Here is a 19,711-nt window from a genome sequence, read left to right as displayed (position 1 = left end):
GCAGGCAGCGCCCGGAGGCAGGTGTTCTCTCTCCCGTCAGAGCAGACAACCTCGCTTCCAGGCCCCGCTCTCCCCGGACGGCAGGAGGAGGCTGTCGAAGGGCACGCACCCGACACGGCGGGCTGCTGCCGGGGCAGCTCTTCCCTGGGGCCCCTCTCACGCCGCTCCACCGACAGCCCGGTGCCCCTGGGAGATGCCCAGCCGGTGTGGCCCCTCCCTGCTGCCGTGCCCCCCTAGCTTGTCACCTCGCCCACGGCTGCCAAGGACTGCTCGACTTCCGACTCTGCTCTGCCGTCCCCACAAACCACAGCGGCACCTGGACGGGCAGCATCTCAGCCCCGACCAGATCGGAGCTGGGCTCCTGCCGGTGGGAGGAGCGATGCTCCGGGAAGAGCTGCCCAGCGGAGGACCAGGACTCTGCAGGGCCCCGCACCCGGTGATCAGCTCCGCGACTCCGTGCAAGTCGCTTCCTTTCTCTGAGCCTCAGTTTCCTCCAAGTAACGCGCGGCCCTGCTCCGAACGCTGCCTCCAGCTGCCCCGCCCTCGGCCCGTGTATGCTAGCTCCAGCTCAGAAAGCAGCAGGGACAATGGCCAGGGCAAGCAGCAGCACATCACCATCCGCACCCTGGGCTGCACGCTACCAGGAAGCACGCGGAGCAGGTCGGGGCGGTGCCTGCATGGGGCATGGCTTCCACACGCCGGCCTCTGGACGGCTCAGCCCCGGCACCCGCGTCAGCTCAGAGCCGACTCTCAAACGTCTGAGTCCGTGAGACGCCGACAGGACTCCTTCGCATCGGGCCCCCCCCCCCCACAAGCACACACAGGGGCAAGGACGCGGTCCCCGCCTGGCTCCTGGCCAGGTCCCAGCCCCTCTGCACACGAGAAGCCCAGGCAGTCACGCACGGTGAGCCACACCTGCGCCCTGGGCCCCTCCGGCCCCTTCCCAGCCATGCGATTCCACGGCCGGCTTCACAGTTCCCCATGGGCTCCCGTCATCACCTTCTCCCTGCAGGGCCTCATCGCAGCTCCCACCCTGAGACCTCTGAGCACAGGGCCTTCTGTGTGCGTGGCTGCCGGGCAGCGAGGCAAGGTCCACGCGGGGCACTCCTGCTGTCCGTGCGATCCGCGCCCAGCGTCAAGACAGGATGACGGGAGAGCCCCCCCGCAGGAACCCGGTACCTTCTGCTGGACGGCCGCTGGGCCCGGGGCAGCCTGTGGCTGGATGGCCTTCTGCTGCTGCACAGCTTGCTGCTTGAGCTTCAGCAGCTGCTGGACGTGCACGGGCTGGGCCACGACGGTCTGTCCTGTGAACAGCCACCGAGGCCTCAGTCACAGTGCTCAGTGGGCACAAGGGTCTCACAACCTCCCTGAAGCTCCCTCCAACTCCCCGAGCCACCGAGTTGTCCCCACTGACCGCTTTCCGTACAGAACACCCCACGCTGAACTAGGCCGACACAGAACAGCCGCCCCGCAGCTATACTTAAAACGTTTGTGGGCCCGCAACGACATCCAAATAAAGGTGCGAAGTTCCGAACAGCAACGGGTTAGGTCAAGGGCTGAAACTCGTACGTGGGCGCCTCTGAGAGGCACGCTGGCCAGACGGTGCCCTGACACACTCGAAATGCGTGTCCGCACAGAAGCCGGCACAAGACCCGTCAGCCCCGCTCGAGGCCCTTGGCGGGACAAGGGCTGGAGGGGAGGCGCTGCCCGTGAGGTACCTGCGGCTTTCTGCGGCTGCCCGATGGCCACGCTGATCCCGGCGACATTCATGGGCAGGGTCGTCACACCTGGTGAGGAGACCACGGCCGCGGGCACAGACACGACGGGAGGCTTTGCCAGCGCCACCTGAGCGGGCTGGGGCGCCTGAGCCTGCATCTGCCCTTGCGCCTGCAGCTGCGAAGGGGGAACCCGGGTCTAAACAGTGAAAATAATGGGAGAGTCCAGAGATATTCGGGATACCATGTGTCTTCGCAAGTTATTTCCCCACAAGAGGTCAAGCGATGAGAAATTTACAGATCCACAAAGGTGACAAGTGGCTGTCAGCTGAAGGGACACATTTCACTGAGGGCCGCAGCTCTACGCTTCCTACCCCATCACCGACCGATGCAGGGAAGGGGGTTCAGCAGGACCCACAGCTGCTCGCTCACTGTGACGTTCAGGCCCTGCCACGTGGCCCTGGTCTCTGCCGCTCCTCCTTCCGGCTCCTGAACTCGGGGGAGCCCCATCCTGCCCCGACTCCTGTAGACCCTCGTCTCCCACTCCTGCGGCTACGACTGAAGGTCGGCCCACCACCCCACCCTCTCCCGGAGAGCCCGCCTGCGGACACGCCTCCTGCTACTCGGTCTCCACGTTGCCACCAAGCGCTCGTTTCCTCAAGTTACATCTTCAGAAAGGACCACAGATCCGTCTTACCTGTACAAGCACTCAGACTACCTGAGAAAACATAAAGAAGTAAAAAGCACCCCTGGCCCTAAAACTGCCCACATCTGAACGTGAAAGCCAGTATTCGGCCCGTCAGACGCCGTTCTTACCTGCGTGGCTTGCTGTGGAATGTGCAAAATGGGCCAGCTTACAAATACCTCGTAGTCTGTCTCTCTGCCTCTTACGGCAAATCCTTTCCATAGTCGCGTGCTACCCCAGCGTGGGGACGCTCGCCGCTGTCAGAAAACTCCCCAGTTAATGGGGACCTGTCTCCTCTAACACGACTCAAACAGCAAGACTGCGCGTCCGGCACGCTGTGCTCACTCCGCTACCACTTTCCGCGAGAACAGAAACAGGGCCACTAGCTAAAACGGTGAGCACACTCCGTAGCTCGGGGACGAGAAGCCCTCCCAGAGCGGACGCCGACCCATCTGGCCAGTCACGGCCGGCACGCGGGGTCACCGCCCTTCTCCTCTGGATTTGCACTTCTTGTGAACACAGGCGAGACCACGTGTGCTTTCCCAGTTTTAGTCCACGTCTACCCCACTTCTCGCAGACGTAAGGTCAGGGCGAGGCACGCGGGAAGCGGGGCCTGAGCGCCGTGTGAGTTGTGGGTGACGAGCTATCGGACTTGGGTTAAGTTACTTCCTGAAGCTGAGGGCCTCAGTTTCTTACCTGCACAGAGGAGTTCACGTTAAAACACCCACCCTGGCCTCGGCAGCGGTCTGTGGGCACTGACCACGTGAGAGGTACAGAGCCGAGGGTGGTGCCTGGCCCAGGATGGGTGCTCCCCCAGCAGGGCAGTGGCTTGCCTGATGGGACAGTATCCGTCCCACAGGACATTCGACGGATGTTTGTTGAATTTAACTGACCTTCCCAGACACTATTTTCACCGTGACATTCTGCTCCTCTCCAGAAACCTCCAGAGTCTGTGCCGACAAAGCCCAGGGACACCAGAGCCCGGTGTTCCGGCCTCGCCCACCTCCCCACACGGGTCTCAATCCCCCGTAACCTCGGCTCCAACCACAAGGGCCTCGTCCCCAACAGAAACCTCGCCCTCCCTGCGTAGCCCAGCGTGCCCCCCGCCTCCTCCAGCCGCCCAGCCTGCCGTGAGCTCTGTGATGCTCAGGTCCTGGGAAGCAGGACGACTTAAGTGCCTCCACGGGCCGTATTTCATCCTCTCCGAGGACAACTTAAGCTCTTGGGGGAAGCGCACGTCTTCTACTTTACTCGTAGGTCCTGCACACCTGACGTGGTCCTCAGCAAGCAGTAACAGTGCAATTAAATGTTACAAGACAAAGCTTTGGAAAAACAAACGTATCAACTGGAACTTACGAGCCGGGCCACCTGGAGGTTGGCCACGGTGGTGCCCGTGAGCAGGGCTCCGGGCCGCGGGGCCGTGACCGTGGCCAGCTGGGGGCTCTGCTGCGGCGTGGGTGGCGGGGCCTGCACTTGCACTTGTGTAGCGGGCTGTGGGGGCCCTGGCGGGGCCTGCGGTGGGGGGGCCTGCTGGGGCAGCTGCAGTTTCTGCTTCTGCATTTTGATCAGATGTTCCTAAAACCCAGATAAAGTAGCTTTTCATCAATATTAACTGCATTCCATTTGTTACAAAGCTCGGTTTTAAGTTACTGTTGTACTATCCATTAAACACCAAGGCAGACAGCGGCTAACACACAGTATGCAAACCATCCTCCGGGGGCTGACGTTTTTTAAATGTCCCTTTGTTAACAACTCGCGTATCACTGATGATAACCAGAAACGGTGACTCTGACAGAGGAGTAAATTCATAGCAAAATCTCTCGGTTTTTCTCACTCGCAAATACGTCAACTTAAACCCGTAGTACTATGAAATTTTTATAAAGTCTTAAAATCATGGTCCTTCTTGAACTTTTAAACTTGTAAGATGTGTATCACCTCTCAACTTTTTATCCGAATTGTTTGCAAATGAATAAATTGACAAATAAATCCCAAGTCTTTAAAAGAAGTGAAAACATCAAGATGTCCAAACAGCCCCAAAAATATTTTCAGAAATCAATTTTCTTTTCAGAAAAGTTCTAGTGTGTAGTTCGTAACTATCTGAAATGGACTCAGGACGGGGCAGAGTGGAGAATCCAGACACAGGCAAACGAGCAGGTAAGCGGGGCTCTGGCAGCCGAAGGAGGGAGTGCAGGGGTACAGGAGGGCCCTCGTGTCCTGGGGAGAAGCAGGAAGGGGAGAAGGAAAGGCCGCGGGGGTGGAGGGGCAGGCGTGGGGGGTGCTGGGCCCAGCAACCTTCTGATTTAGCGCCGCCCCCAGCCTCCGGCGGTGGCGGGCACGTTCTAGATCTGGGCCGTCCAATATGCCGGCCACGGCCACGCGCACCCACTCACCCCCGCAACGGGGCGGGCGCGACCGAGGAGCTCAGTGGCGCACGTCCTGGGCCGTGCTGGCGAAGCTGGGGCTCAGGGCTTGCGCGTGCTCCACAGCCCTCCAGCACGCCCGCCTGTCCCTCCGTAGCGGGAAGGGGCAGGCCCGAGGTCAGGTACTTACTGTGGCAGGCCTGGCAACTAGCTGCAGCTCTAAGACACTGTCTTGTTTCTAGCACTTGTCTCTCCATGCCAAGCAAGAGCACGTCTCCGTCTTGGCAGGAATACAGCGCTGCCTTTCAAAACGAATGCATTCACACACGCAGCTGCACGGCCGGTGCACCGGGTGGCGCGAGTCAGGGTTGTCAGTACTCAACCCCACGAAGGAGCTAGGCGTGAAGAAACCAAGTACCCAGCACCGCGTCTCTGGGACCGCCCGCAGCACTTCCCGCCGGCACGTTCTCCGGCTGGGAACGGACCCGAGCGGAGCCTGAGCTGTACTGCACAGGGCACCAGACAGCAAGCGGAAGACGGGCTGGCCACGCGGCCACGGACGTGCCACGGTGCGGAACGCTGTGTGTAGGGGCAGCACGAGCAGCAGACCTGTGCTTCCAAGTGAGTGACACGGGGGCCTCGCGCAGCGGGTGGGCGGTTTCCTACGACCTACTCACCGGGGTCAGCTTGCCGACAGCCTTGATCTGTGCCGGCGACGGGGCCTGGCCCTGGATCTGCGGAACCTGCACCTGAGAGGGCGGCGGCGGCGGAGGCGGCGGCTGCTGCCGGAGCAGCTGGAAGTGTGCGGGCGTGATGGCCTTCCCGGGCAGCTGCACCCCTGTGGCTGGGAGAGGGGGCGCCGTCACGCTGCGCATGCACATGGCCCGCCCGTCCTCCCACGGCAGACACCCGGAGACACCACCTGCCTTTACCTTGGGACACCTGAGTCACCAAAGACCGGGTCGGAGTCTGCACTGGGGTCAGGCTGGTAGTGACCACGGCCGAGGCTGTCACGGAGGTAACCGCGCGAACGCCCTGGGTCGGTGCCAGGGACACGAGGTCGGACGTGGCCGTGGCCGGCGAGCCGACCGCGCGAGGCTGGGTGTGGACCACCTGGGCAGGAGCAGAGCCTCCAGAGGTCTGCAAGAGGCAACGGGGGAAGTCGTCAGGTTACTCCGCGCCATCCTTCAAGGCTTCCACACGCTGGTACCAGCTAAGAGGACACGCGTCTCTGAACCCGAGGAACGGAAGAGCTTCAGAGCGGGTCAGTCACCACAGAAGAAAACCGTTTCAGACGGCAATGCTCCCATTCCCGTTCTGAAACGCTGCCCTGCCTCCCTGTCCTCACGAGAGAGGCGGTCTGGGCCCCAGGAACGCCGTGAGGTTCTGACTATACTGCAGACCCCTGTGCTTGCCCCCCAAACACACAGCGTAGGCTCCCACTCTCGGCCACCCCTTCTCCCGCCTGCACAGGTCTCGTGGCGTCTCAGAGCAGCCCCGCTGCCCCCTACGCCGACCCTCGAGCTACAGCCAGCCGCGCAGTCCCACTCCAACCGTGGACCCCACCGGTTCCACCTCCGAGACGGCTGGTGTGCATGCCACCTGCCTTGGCTGGCCCCTCCGTGCGGGCGGCCAGGACGTTCTTCCAGACTGTGTGGTTGGTTCACCCCCAGCCTTTCTGCGCGTCCCTACTCCCGCGGTCAACTAACTCCCGCATCGCACTCTGTGCTTCCCATTCAACCCTCTGGCTCCACGCATCTTCAATCGCCTTCCTTGCTTTCACTCACAGCATTTTTTTTCTCACCTCACTTTTCCCTCCCAAAGTTTGTAAGTTACGCTCTTTTTACACTTTTCATGGCTCATCTAAAAATTATACCATGAGAGGCGCCTGGGTGGCTCAGTCGTTAAGTGTCTGCCTTCGGTTCAGGTCATGATCCCGGGGTCCTGGGATCGAGCCCCACGTTGGGCTCCCTGCTCAGCTTCTCCCTCTACCTCTCCCCCTGCTCGTGCGCACGCGTGTGCTTTCTCAAATAAATGATTTAAAAAACATTATGCCATGAGTACTTGTCAAAGCCTCGCACTTTTCCTGAACAAGAGTGCGGAGCGTCTCCGCTTCGTGGCCCTTGGCGGGCTTACACGCCCGACCCGTGCGGCGCATTCCTGCTGTCGGTCCCGCAGGGAGCCCCTCGCGGCTGCTGTGAGGTCAGTCTCCGCGTCGACCGTCCGCCATCACTGCCTCTGTGCACACTTCTCAGACCTTCTGCCTCAAGCGTGTCCTTTCGCACGGCCCACCTGCCGCCAGCCCGCCCCACGTTTGCTTCGAAGTGTTCTTTTGTACCCGCGTACCTGCGTTCTTCAAGCTGTTTCCGAAAGAGGCGGAGCAGGGTCAGCAGTGATTTGCTTTCATTCAGCACAGATGCCGTTCCAGAGGCTCCCGGCTTCACCGGCCCCGAGAAGGAAGCTGCCGTGCCCCCCGCTGCTCTCGGACCTCTGCTGTTGGCACTGTCCGGGATTGGGCTCAGTGGGGACTGCTGCATACACAGCTCGGTGTCACTGCTCAGTTCTGGAAAACTCCCATCTTCCAACGCTGCCTTTGCCCGCCCTCCTCCCCATCTGGACTCAGTGACCGCACACTCCATCGTCCCAGTCGGCCCTCCGCGACCTCACAGCGCTCTTCCGTGCGGCCCCTGCTGTCGCCCTGCGCTGCATTCGGGAAAACGTGCCCTGACTTCTCTTCCGGTTCACCAATTCTCTCCTCAACGGACAGCCCAGTACCAGGGATGTTTTCCAATTCTGATAACCAGTTTTCATTTTCACAAGTTCTCTACGGTCGACCCTTGAACCATGTGGGGGTTACAGGCGCCAAAGCCCCGCACAGTTGGAAATCCAAGTACAAGTTTCTTGACCAGAATTTAACCGCTAACAGCCGACTGCTGGCCGGAGAGCCTGACAGCACAGTCGACGAAAACATACTTTGTATGTTGTGTGTGTCAGAGGCTTCATCCTTACAGTAAGTTCAGCCAGACAAAAAAAAAGTTAGGAAGACCATAAGGGGGGCACCTGGCACTCAAGTCAGAGGATCGTGCGGCTCCTGGCCTCGGGGTCGTGAGTTCGAGCCCTACGCTGGGCTCCACGCTGGCACGGAGACTTAAAAATAAACAAAATAGGAAGCACAGCTGCTTTACGGTCCGTGCCCATGAACTCCACTATCTCAAGTGGAGGCAGGCTGGTGTCACGCTTTCCTCCTGTGTTTGGCTGTTTTCTGCTCTGTGCCGCTCACTACGCTGGAAAACCACTCGTGGTGTTCTGAGGAGTCCAGGTCGAAGGCGAGCTCCTCCAGAGCACCTGCACCTGCTTCTGGCCGCCCACCCGGGAACACCGCCCACTCGAGGCCACGCCTGCTCCAGCTGTGAACTGACAGAAGGCCGACGTGTGGCTACAGCTTTGCAGGGGGAGTCCGTCCCCTCTGCTCAGCGCCAGGGTGGAGGGCAGGCGGGTTTCCCTTCTGCTTCAGCCCTGCCCCAAGGGCTCAGCTGCGGGGCTCCCAGCTCGAGCCAGAGTCTCCAGCCAGATGAGGTAAAAGGTGCTCCAGGGCAGGCCCCGCCTCAGTGCACCGTTTTTCTCTCTGGGTTTCTTCCCTTAGATTTTGCCCTAATCCTTATGTATTCTTTTGTGTCAGCTCCTTAAAACTTTTAAGAAGATTAAAAATTTTTTTATCCAATAATTTTAGTCGGTTTCATTAAGAAAGTAGTATAACTCACCTCACCATCAGAAACAGAAATCTGTTCCTGGACTTCCAAAATGGTTTTCACTCTGCCCTCTTCTGCTTGAATCCGCTCAGAGACTATCAAGGGCTCCCAGCTGCCTAGCAAACAAAATCCATCCTCTTTAGCTGCATACCCAAACTCTACAACCAGCTAGCCTCGGCATCTCCCGAAGCTGAGCACACACAGCCGCGCAGAGCCTCCCGGCGGGTGCAGGAACCACCGCTACTTTGCTAACACGCTTGTCTGTGCCTCTCTAAACAGACCTGCTCGCTGTGCCTCGGACAGCCCACACCCTTCCCCGCGCCAAAGAGCCTTGTGTGGATGACATCGTCCTGTCCTGTGGAAGCCCAGAAAGCCCGCCCTGTACTGGACCTCTCCTCTCCCGGTCCAGCCCTGGGTCTACAAGAGCCCTGCGGAAGCCGGCTGAGTGTCTGAGTCCAGTTTCTAGGCCCACATCACCAGCTAGAGTATCTTGTCTCTAAGAGCTACTCAAAAGATACATCATGGATGAGTTACTTTATCTTCCAAAAATATCATACACAGAAATAGGTCTTCTTCAAAATAAAACATCACGTGCAATGATCTGGGCATTTCACTCCCACCCAAGGAATGGTGTCGGTCACAGAGAACGTTTGTAATGTCACAGGCCTACCTAAGAGCTGCTGTTATTAAGATGGCTGAATCAAAAGTGGTTTATTGCAAAGTACAAAGAAAAATAATCCTAAATCACACACTAGAAAAACTTCTCCTATACGCTACATTACCTAGGAATATTCTAATTTTTAAAGCGAGATTTATTAAAGTATAATTTACATACAGTACAATTCACCCACTTCAGGTATATGGACCTATGAATGTTCACAAACGCAGATGGCCAAGGTAGACACCACGATCCAGATACAGAACATACTCCGTTTCCTGTCCTCATGATCTTGCCTTTTCCACATTAAACAGAATCATGCAGCATACGAGGCCTTCTGAAACTCTCATCACAGCCAAGTGTGTTTGAGAGTCGCCCACCCTATTGCTCAGCCCAGCAGCTCAGTCCCTCGTACAGCTGGGTAGTCCTAGATGGTGTCCACGTGGCCACGGAAGGCCCTCTGGGCTGTTTCCTTTCTTAGTAATTATAAATAAAGCCACCAGGCACACTCACGTTGTTTCCTTGTGCAGAGGTATGTTTTTGTTTCCCTTGGGGGGAAGCCCAGGCGTGGAAGTGCTAGGCTGTCCAGTAAGTGTACATTTATCATAAGTGGCCGACTTCCCACGTGACTAAGATTTTTCGAGCCGTCCCCAGCCATGCTGCCTCCTTGCCGGCGTCTGCCACGGCCACGTTTCTGTTCCTAAAGCCGCTCCCAGAGATACGTGGTGGCTTCTCACTGTGGGTCTTTTGTCTGTTTTTTTTCAGTGGCGGCAGGGGCAGAGGGAGAGAATCTGAAGCAGGCACCACGCCCAGTGTGGAGCCTGATCCCACGACCCTGAGATCACAACCTGAGCCAAAACCAAGAGTCGGACACGCAAGTGACTGAGCCCCCAGGAGCCCCATCTCACTGTGGTTTTCACGGGGTTCCCCTGATGACTAATAATGTCGAACATCTTTTCACATTTGTCATTCCTATTGCTTCTTTGGTGAAGTAACTGCGCAAATCTTTTGTCCATGTTTTATAACGTTTTCTTATTATTGAAGAATCCTCAATGAATCGGCAAACTGGGCCTTTGTCACATGTATCCTACAAACATGTTCCATGCTTTCCATTTTCTTCCTATTTTTCAAACAGCAGATGTCGTTGATTTTGATGAAGACTAACCTACCAATTTTTCTTTCATGATTCAAGGGCTTTGGGATCCTAGAAAATCTCTGCCTGAACCAAGGAAGCAAAGACGTTCTACTGCGATTTTCTTCTAAAAGTCTTGTAGTTCTGGGTTTTACACTTAGGTCTACGATCCACCTTGAGGAACTCTTCATGCCCAGTGCCGGTTACAGACCACGTGTGGCGACGTCATCCTTCCAGCACTGCTTGTTGGAAAACAATCCTTTCTCCTGGCACTCCTTCAGCACTCTTAACGAAAGTCAGCTAACTACGTACCCGGGGGTTTACTGCTAGACCCCGTATCCTATTCCATGAAGCTGTGCCCGTCCTCTTGCCGATGCCACCTTGTCTCGATTACTACAACACCACCTTTGTAGAAAACACACTTTCCAGAGCCCAGCAGGGAGGGACACAGGGCACGTGTTGCCTTCAGATACGTAACTAAACTGAAAAAGGAGACGTATGTTTCATCTCCTTAACCTCAGCTGTTTATTTTTGTCATTTATGGGGAACACCAAAGACAAGGAGGTGGCTGGACATGGGGTGCGCCTCTCAGTGAGTGCCAAGGCCTGCTCTGGTTCTGCGCTCAGAGGGTCGGATGGCTCTGCCCAGGCTGGGCACCTCCCTGCTTCCTGCACACGGGTCTGGACGCGCCTCACCCGGCCCCCGCGCGCTCTGGCGATGCACGCAACAGCATCCCGGCCCCTGTGGACGCCATGCCACCCCCCATGCGGTGCCCCCCCAAGGGCGCCCATCTCTGCATCCCCACGTCCCCCACAAGCAAACCTGTCATGCGGCATGTACAGCACCCGGCCACGCAGCCCGCGACGCCCCTCACACCCTGCCTTCCTCCTCCGAGAACCGCCGTGGGCAGGGGTCTCAACACACACACCCCCACGAGCGCACCGTGCTCCTGAACGTGCACGTTGTCTCAGGAAAGTCGACCTGTACTCTCGGCACTGCTGGCCTATCTCTTCACAACGCAAACAACTTTCAAGGCGCCCGCGAGGCTCAGTCGGGGGAGCACACGACTCTTGATCTTAGGATCACGAGTTCAAGCCCCACACTGGGTGTCAAGGCGAAACAAAGTAAAAACGAAACCAAACAAAAACCCTAACACCAGACAAACGACTCTCACAGGGCCCTAGGCCACAGGAGCCGGGACAACTCACGGTCAAGGCTCCCGGCGCCACGGGCGAAGCAAGGCGCTTGTTGATGGACTGGAAGGTGGCGGCAGGGACCCCTGCGATGGTGTTCACAATGACGTTCCCGCTCACTGTGCCTACAGGGAGAGAACTGTGAGGCAGGAGCCCGGGGGAAGCATGGCTCCTGACAGGGGGCATCTCGGGCTTCTTACCCGTCGGCATGCTCGTCCCCGGGACGGACGTTTTCATGGCTCCGGCCTGCTGAACACAGAACGCCGTGTGAACTGGAGCGCAGGCTCTCCCCTTCACAAAACCTCCAAGTGTCCCCACTTCATCAGAATCACATTCACACTCACGCCTGGCGACACGGCCACACAGACCGACCCCCACCGACCCCCGCCCCCACGCCCCGCACGGGCTCTCCTGACCCCCCCACCGCCAGGCTTGGGGCCTCTGTGCTCGCTGTGGCCTGCTCTCTGCCCATGGACTCCCGTCACTCAGGCTGCCGCCCGGGGCGATGGGCCTCCACGCAGAATCCCTCCCTGGCCATCCACCACGGTGCCCTTGGGGCCACAGAAGCAGGGGCTGAGGGAGCGGCTTTCTGACCGCAGAGCCAGGCTGCCCAGGCCCCACGGCCATCCCGCTGCGGCAGACGGAACCGCAAGCGAGGACGGACCATGCCCCCGGCCGGCTGGCAGCGGGCTTCCCCTTGCAGGCCCCAGGCGTCCTCCCCACGGGGACTCTGAGGTCCGTGTCACACGGACACGGGCGCACGCAGCAGAGGCCACGTGACGTCACGAGTCTGCCTTTCTGCCCCTTTCCTGTGCGCTCGGTTTACCGCCTTCTCCAACAGGCACCGAAGATCCATGCACACGCGTGTGCAAGAGCATGCATGCACCAGCTGTGAGGGAAGCTCGCACACTGGTGCAGACGGTACTCGCTCTGCAGGGTGACTTGACAACGACACCCCACAAACCCCACGGAGCTCCGAACTCCCCGGGCACCTCCACTGCCCAAACTGCCACTAACCGACCCAGGCGGCAAGAGCCCGGAGCGGGCAGAGCGTGGTGAGGCGCCCTCCCGCCCGGGAGAGGCAGGGCCCGTCGCCACTGCCGCTGCGGAAGACGTGCTGCGTCTGAACAGACCGCCCTGCCCCGTGTGCCCACAGGCGCCCGCGCCAGGGAGGGACGCCTTCTCACCAGCACAGCGGCGCTGCCCACCGTCGTGATCGCCGGGGGCACCTTCGGCGGGGGCGGCGCGGGCTGCGCCTGCGGCTGCACCTGGGCCTGCGGCTGGACGGCTGGCGGCCCCGCAGGCTGCTGGCTGCCGGCCGCCTGGGGCTGGGGCAGAGGCGGGGGCGGCTGCTGGGGCGGCGGGGGCTGCGGCTGCGGTGGGGGCGGCGGGGGCTGCGCCACGGGCGGCTGCTGTGCCTTCTGCTGATCGGCCAGCGCCTGCAGGAGCAGAGAGGAGAGGCGCCGTGGGGAGGAGCCCGCCGAGCCTGCCACCCCGGCCACGTCCAGGCCCGGCGCCCACACCTTTTTCTCTTTGGCGATTCGCTCTGCTCGGAGAGACGCGACCTGAATGGGAGGCAGCGGCTTGTCATAGTTGATCCCGCTGAAAGACAACAGCAGAGACAAAAATCAACGGATGCGCTGAGGGACGGAATGCTCCAGAAACCCAAAGCTCTCGCCCCCCAGCTACCAGGTGCTAGGAAGCAGTTCCCATCAAGCCTCTCCACGAAGACAAAAGCTGTCCAGGTCGTCTGAGACCATGTCTCCCATTTCCTTTCGACACAGAACCTTCCAGAAAGCAGGCCTGGGCCTGGTCCACCACAGCAGCACCCAGGACAGTGCCTGGGATATCAGGTGCCCCAAAATGTGTGTGGGTGCACCTCACAGCAAACCACCCGCCCCCTCCCACCCAGCCCACCAAACTGACCACCTGCTCCAAGCCAGGCCTCCCCTCCCTCCCCAGCGGAGCAGCAGTCCTCTTCCCAGCAGCGGTCCGTAGCCCCGTGTCCCCAGGTCCCACTCCGGCCTGCCAGATGCCCCCGTGTCCGTGAGGACTGATGTCAGGGCCCAGGCCGCCTCCCGCGGCACCAGGCTCCCCAGGCGCAGAGGCTGACCAGCAAAGCCCAGGGGGAGGGAGGGCCCCCTCCCAGCCCAGTGCCATGAAGTCCCCACAGGCCTCCGCACCCTTCACAGAACCCTTGCTCCCGCACCACCCGCCCCCCCCCCCCCCCCAGATTACTGTGACCTACCCAGCGCTCTGACTCCTACCGGAGAGCCTGGCTTTGCTTAAAACATCGTGCACACCATCCCCATTTCCGGGCCTCCCCTGGGCACCATACCTGTCTACTGCTGCTGCACGTCAGCCGCCCCGCCGCCCCCCACTGCTCATCCCAGCTCGCTTGGTTGGCTTCTCACCATTCTCTGACATCAACCACGTCCGTCTGCCCAGATGCCCCACCGCGCCCCCGCTCCCACATGAATATCCAGGCCTTCCTGCACCAATGCTCCCTTCACTCCATCGCACTCGGCAAAGCTACACCCAGGCTCCCCTGGTCTGCCAGCTCCACAAGGGGCCCAAGTGTCTCCACTGATGAGAGAAAAGCCCACCCCATGCACAGCAAGGCCCCCCACCCGGGCCACCCGGTGTCACTTCTTCCTCCTTGGTGCACGGCCTGGCCCCCGACTCCTCATGGACCCTCACACCCTCACCCTTGGCTGCCACCTCGAGACCCTCAGAGGACACCCAGACTGCAGAAGGCTGAGCCCCCAACGCAGCTGTGGACCCACATGCCCAGTTCTCTTCTCCCCTCGTCTCCCCACCTTCTAGTCATGTCCACTAGCCCATGTGGGATCCATCCCTCCAATCTGAGCCAAACACAGAAACCAACCTGAGCCCCCAGGACGCCGCAGGCCTGCGCTCACCTCACAGCCTCTGTCCACCTCACCCCAGCTGGCCTTCACGCTGAACCTGTTCCCACTGAGGCCCTCAGCCTCCTCAGTACGGTGCCCCCAGTGTACCTGCCTCCCTGCTTGCCTGCTCCCCCACCTTGGAGGTATAACCCCAGGCCCCCTTATGCTTGTCCTGTGGACCTGCTTTGTAACCCCTCTTCCTTGGCCCCACACACTGCAAACCCATGATGGCCAACCCAACATCCCCTCACGTTGGGGTGACATCCAGCAGGAACACCCCGTCTCCTCCCCCCAGGCCCCGCTCGCCCTGGGTTCCGCCAGACTGTTCCATCCACCTGCAGGATGGATCCTCGACCTCTGTAAGATTATTCTGAGTTTGCGTCTCGCAGGTATGAAAACAAGAACACGGCCTTCTGCTCTCTGCTCAACCGCTGGGCTCAGCAGGGCGGCAGGCACGGAGCCTGCCAATAAATGCCAGCTGGGTGAAACAATCCGCTGATTTCATCCACAAACACACACCATCGCCCGCTCCATACTCCAGGACCCAGAGCCCCTACACCCAGGGGCAGCCAGACACCACACAACTCGAGCAAAGAACGCGAAGACGATCCGTGCTGTGAAGAGAAACACAGGGCCAAGGTGCAACTGTCCACAAGGCGGGGAACGGGACGTGTGAGGGGGCCCTGGGCCCGAGCCACGCAGACGTCCAGGAAGACCGTCCCAGGCCTGAGTGGCAGGGCACGGCCGTGAGGCAGGGAGCATCCTGCGAAGTCCAGGCCCCCAGAGTCGGATGGGCAGCACAGGCCTCGGGCCACCTCAGGGTGGCCGGGAGAGGTGGTCGGGGGTCTCAGCAGAGATGCGCCCCGCTGGGGGCCACGCTGAGAGCAAGTGAGGAAAAAGCAGGGCCCTCGGTCTACTGCAGACCCTCCCTTGGGCAACCATGAAGGCTTGAGCCAGATGAGCGCCGGGGCTTCATCTAGACACGCGGTTCCCACCACCTCATCATGAAGCAAACACCCGAAAGCACAGGGAGTGTGCGGCAAAGACCCGCACACCCCACACTCAGCTCCCAAGTCGGCCCACGGCACCTGCTCACACACCCAGCGTCTCCCTGCCCATCCTCTCGTCGGTCCTCTTCTCGCTCTCACTCAGTCTCAAAGCGAGTGCGCTCACCCCTGTGCTGGATTTAATTTTAAGGCAGAACCAATAAAACACACGGCAGATTATAGAGGCGGGCACGGCCGAGAAAGGACAAAGCCTCTCCCACAGTCCCGTCACGTCCGCCCGTGTCCCCTGCGGCCTGCAGGCAGGGACAGACCCTCGTCACGGCAACGACACATGGCACTCGCCGGCCCCCCGCTGGCCCGGCCTGGACGCACAGACTGCACGACTCGCGGACCACACTAAAAGAAGATCGTTTCCAATGGTGGGAAATACAGAGCTACCTTTCTGCCAACACGGAGGCGTGCTTGGGGTTCTTCTGAAAGGGATTCATGCCGAGCCTGCAGCGCGGGAGAGGAGACAACCGTTAGCAGACCAGAAAGCGCTGCCGCAGAAGGCCGCGTGACGGACCAGCGCCAGCTCGTCTCGGGGGAGGGGCGGGAAGGACGCGGGAAGCATACAGAGGCTTGATGGGGGGGCTTCTCTTGCCGGCCGTCATCTTCATCAGGTCGAAGTGGCTCGTGTACAGCTGTGTGTGCGTGGCGTTCTCGTCCTGGGCGTACATCTGGCCTGTGCGCAGGGGCCGGTTGTTCTTACTCTGAGACAAAACCCAAGGCAGCGTGTCAGCCAGACGGCGGCCCGTGTGCAGGCCTGACCTCAAACGTCCCAGACTGACCCCGGCGGCCTCCTCCCGAGCCGCGGCGTCACGGCCGCCCACCGCCTGCAGACACCGCTCCTCCCCACACGTCGCCTCGCGTGAGCCCCGCGGTCGCCCGGAGCAGGACTCCCCGCCTGCGCAGGCACAGTGCCCACGGCCGCACGGCAGTGAGGCCGAGCCAGCGCGCCTCCGGCAGCGACAGAGCCCGGGAGCAAGCCGCGGCTGCCCTCCCACAGGCCTCCGCCCACAGGGCACAGGGAAAGGGAGAGGCGCCGGGTGGCAGGGAGCTCGTTCTCGGGGCTTCACGGCGTCACCTGAGCTGGGTAATTTCTGCAGCCGCTCGCTCCCAGGACACCTCAGTGCCCCACAGAACTTCAGCGACAGCACTCCAGTCCCGCGGCGCTGTGCGTAAAGCGTGCTGGTCAGCCACCGAGTCCCGGCTGGGCCACAGTGCTCCCCGGGACCCTCCCCTGCATCTCCAGGCCCTGACTGCCCTGGAACTGGGACTCAAACAGCGCGCGGGACGGAAACTGCTCCACAGTCGGAACCGCGCACGGGAGGGCCGTGCGTACGCGCCTTCCTACGTCGTCTGCGCTGAGTGAAGGCTTCCTATCAAGGACAGCACGTCAGAGGAGACTCAGACCGAGACCGGCACGGGTGGGTCACGAACAGGGGACCGCGTCTGTGAGCGCTCCCGTGGCCCAGAAAAGTGACGTAGAGAAGGCAGAGCAAGAGTGAGAGCAGGCAGGTCACACAACTGCCCGACGGTGAGCCCAGATCATGGTCGGCGGGGAGGGGGCTCCTGCCCTGTCCCACCCCACACGTGGCAGCCAGCACGTATCTGCAAACGCCAACCTCCCGGCTGGCTCTGACCCCATCACGTGGCCTTCTGCACGGCTGCTTGCCGACTCATCCACTATGTCCCCTTTGTAGCTAATAAACACGCTTCTGCCTTTCTCTCTGGATCAGCTTCTCCCTGAGCTGTGACGGAAGACGGAGCTTCAGCTTTATGTTTTTAGACATTAGTGTTACGGCTCCCGCTACACGTGCTTCCAACACGCAACAGACCACACGGAAGATTCCACGGAGCCTCGCTGGTGAAGGCACAAGTGGTATCATGAGGGACACTTGCTTTTTTTGTTCTTAAACAAAAAGCAAATAAGTGCTTTAAGACAAACGTTTTTAGGAACACGAAAACAGATGACGACAGAAGCGGTGATTTTCGCATTTGGGCCCTGCGTGTGCGCTTCTGCCGCATCTGCCCTGCGCCGTCTGTCATAGGCAGGGGGCTCCGGGGGACCCTTGTCGACGCCGGCAGCCCGCCATGCACGCGCCCCTTCTGTGCACAGGACTCGGACATTCTCCGGAGGACAGGCAGATGGGCAAGTGGCGAGAAAGGGAAGCGGCGAAGACAGCAGAGGGACAAACAGAAACAGACCCTCTCAGATGAAGAGGAGCAAGAGGCTCGCGGGTGGAAACCGCACAGCAGATGCACTTGTCCGCGGGGCTGGCTCTCGCGGGGTCAGGCTGCTGCCACCGCGAGCTTCCTGGGAAAGACACCGAGTACCCAGCCTCTGTGCACTCGGCCTGCGCAACGCGCACGGTCAACCGGGACCAGGGTCCAGAGCTGGTCCCAGCACCGTGGCAGCCGACGGGCCTGGTGGGAGCCCAGAACAACGGCACAGGACTTCTCTCCAAATAAGCCAAGGGAGCCAAACAAAGACCCTTTCATTCACCCGACACCGTCTTAAGAAACAAAAGGAAGAAAAATGAAATGAAGGTGGGACCGAGCCCTCAGGTGGCACGGGAGCCTCCAGACGGCACCCGGAATTTTCCAGGCACGTCGGGCAACATCTCAGGCCTGGGGCCACTACTTCGCCAGCCTCCACCGGGCCCTGGGGGCTGGAGTTCTGTGGTCGCGCGAGTGGAAGGGGTCTGCCCTCACCTTCCCCTCCTCCCTGGGAATGAGCACGTTCTCGTAGCGGCTCCGGCACTGCTTGGAAGAGCGGTAGATGCGGCTGCAGGAGTTGACGACGTCGCTGACGAGGTCCCAGTTGGGCGTGTGGGCCGGGGACACGATGGTGAGGTTCAGAGGCAGTTCCAGGAGCTGCTTCACGGCCTACGGGACCGGGTTTCAGGTACCACGGGTCAACGAGCTGCATCCGCAAGTGCACACACTCTCCCGAGGACTGCGACCACAGGACGTGGACAGGAGGGGACAGGACGTGGACTGTGGGCCGTGCTCACCTGCAGCAGCGCCCAGTCCTCGCTGATGAGCCACTCAGGGTTGTCTGGGCCCGACTCAGCCGTTGGTTTGGCAAAAGTCGGCAAAGGCTTGGCAAACTGTGTCTGCTGCTTCAACAGGATGTTCTTCTTCTGCTCCTTCCCCTCCCGTCGCATTTTCAACATGCCGGGTGTTGCACGGTCAAACAGCGAGCGAGGAGGGACGACCGGCTCCCCGTGACGCTGCTTCTTCTTTCTGCCTGCAACTGGACAGAGAGCCTTTCTCAGCGAGGCTGTCAATGAACAAGGACTCTGCCTTCGCGAGCGAGGAAACGAGGACGAGAAGGACACCTGAGGAGGCCTGTCACCAAGGAGCCTCAGTGGACACACACCTACTCTCCTGCTTTGACGCCAAGCGGACCGTAAGCCTAAAGCTGCCCCCCCGCCCGTGAGCACAAAGCGAGCGGACACGCAAGCCTGGCCGCAGTGTGCGCACCTGAGGGGTCCGTGCGGTGCCGCCTGCGCTCCTTCCTCACGTACACGGGAGGCAGCTTGGACTCTGGGATGGGCGTGGTTTCGTACGTGAGACACAGGACCGGGTCCACGTAGATGTCGTTGTCATCCTGGGGGGGCGTGGGCGGTGTCCAGAGCTGCGTGGAGAAGGGAGAGCCGTGAGCTGTGCACCTCGGGGAGGACAGCCACCCCGACACTCAGGGAGACGGGCGCTCACCGGCATGACTTCCATCTGCCCGTCGGCACCTTCACACACGTACTCCTGCAGGGGAGGGGCAGCGTTTCAGTGCGGCATGACCTCAGATGCACCAGCTATCTACCTGTGTGCTTAGTAGGTCTTCAAAGGACCTACCACACCATTTAACCACATTCGGGGAGAAGCCCAAGTGTGACCAGAAATGTGCAACCAAGGGTCAAGCATCACACGATGGCTGTCAGACCTGGAGAAGAGCTTCGTCCCGCGGAAACGCACGGGATGCTGGGCCCCGCATACCGCATTGTAGGCGTCCTCCCGCGTGTAGGTGAGAAGCTGCTCCTGCTCCCGTTCCTGCAGCGCCTGCGTCTCCCTCTCCCGCAGGGCCCTGGCGTTCCGGGCCTCCCACTCCCTCACGGCAGTCAGTACGGCATCCTGGCGGCAAGGCCACGGAGAGGGGCCCTGAGACTCGGCTGCAGCAGGCCCCACCCGCCGCGACCCAGCCCGCCCCGGGCTCGCGCTGTCACGAGCCGTCCCAGCTACGGGTTCACGTGCCCTGGAC

The 19,711-nt window shown here is 60.5% G+C and overlaps 1 protein-coding gene across 13 annotated transcripts in view; it reads right to left on the bottom strand.

Annotated features, from left to right (window-relative positions):
• EP400 (E1A binding protein p400) overlaps positions 1–19,711 on the bottom strand; it is a 96,573-nt gene that overhangs the window by 7,966 nt on the left and 68,896 nt on the right. For 6 of the 13 annotated variants that reach the window (XM_081802441.1, XM_081802452.1, XM_081802444.1 and 3 more), the window contains 16 exons: positions 19,450–19,584; positions 19,174–19,218; positions 18,940–19,093; positions 18,468–18,709; positions 18,166–18,339; positions 16,024–16,160; positions 15,847–15,903; positions 13,016–13,094; positions 12,680–12,931; positions 11,693–11,741; positions 11,508–11,617; positions 5,693–5,900; positions 5,438–5,604; positions 3,757–3,975; positions 1,719–1,914; positions 1,180–1,304 (listed from right to left, as the gene is read on the bottom strand). In XM_081802441.1, coding sequence (XP_081658567.1) covers positions 1,180–1,304; positions 1,719–1,914; positions 3,757–3,975; positions 5,438–5,604; positions 5,693–5,900; positions 11,508–11,617; positions 11,693–11,741; positions 12,680–12,931; positions 13,016–13,094; positions 15,847–15,903; positions 16,024–16,160; positions 18,166–18,339; positions 18,468–18,709; positions 18,940–19,093; positions 19,174–19,218; positions 19,450–19,584 — 2,349 coding nt within the window. The remainder of the gene's footprint in view (positions 1–1,179; positions 1,305–1,718; positions 1,915–3,756; positions 3,976–5,437; positions 5,605–5,692; positions 5,901–11,507; positions 11,618–11,692; positions 11,742–12,679; positions 12,932–13,015; positions 13,095–15,846; positions 15,904–16,023; positions 16,161–18,165; positions 18,340–18,467; positions 18,710–18,939; positions 19,094–19,173; positions 19,219–19,449; positions 19,585–19,711) is intronic. The other 7 variants (XM_081802443.1, XM_081802454.1, XM_081802451.1 and 4 more) reach the window with 5 other exon arrangements.

This window comes from Leptonychotes weddellii, chromosome 13, assembly GCF_054177405.1.
Source record: "Leptonychotes weddellii isolate Sample4059 chromosome 13, ASM5417740v2, whole genome shotgun sequence".
Taxonomy (NCBI): Eukaryota; Metazoa; Chordata; class Mammalia; order Carnivora; family Phocidae; genus Leptonychotes; species Leptonychotes weddellii.
This window is presented reverse-complemented; position numbering and strand designations above follow the sequence as displayed.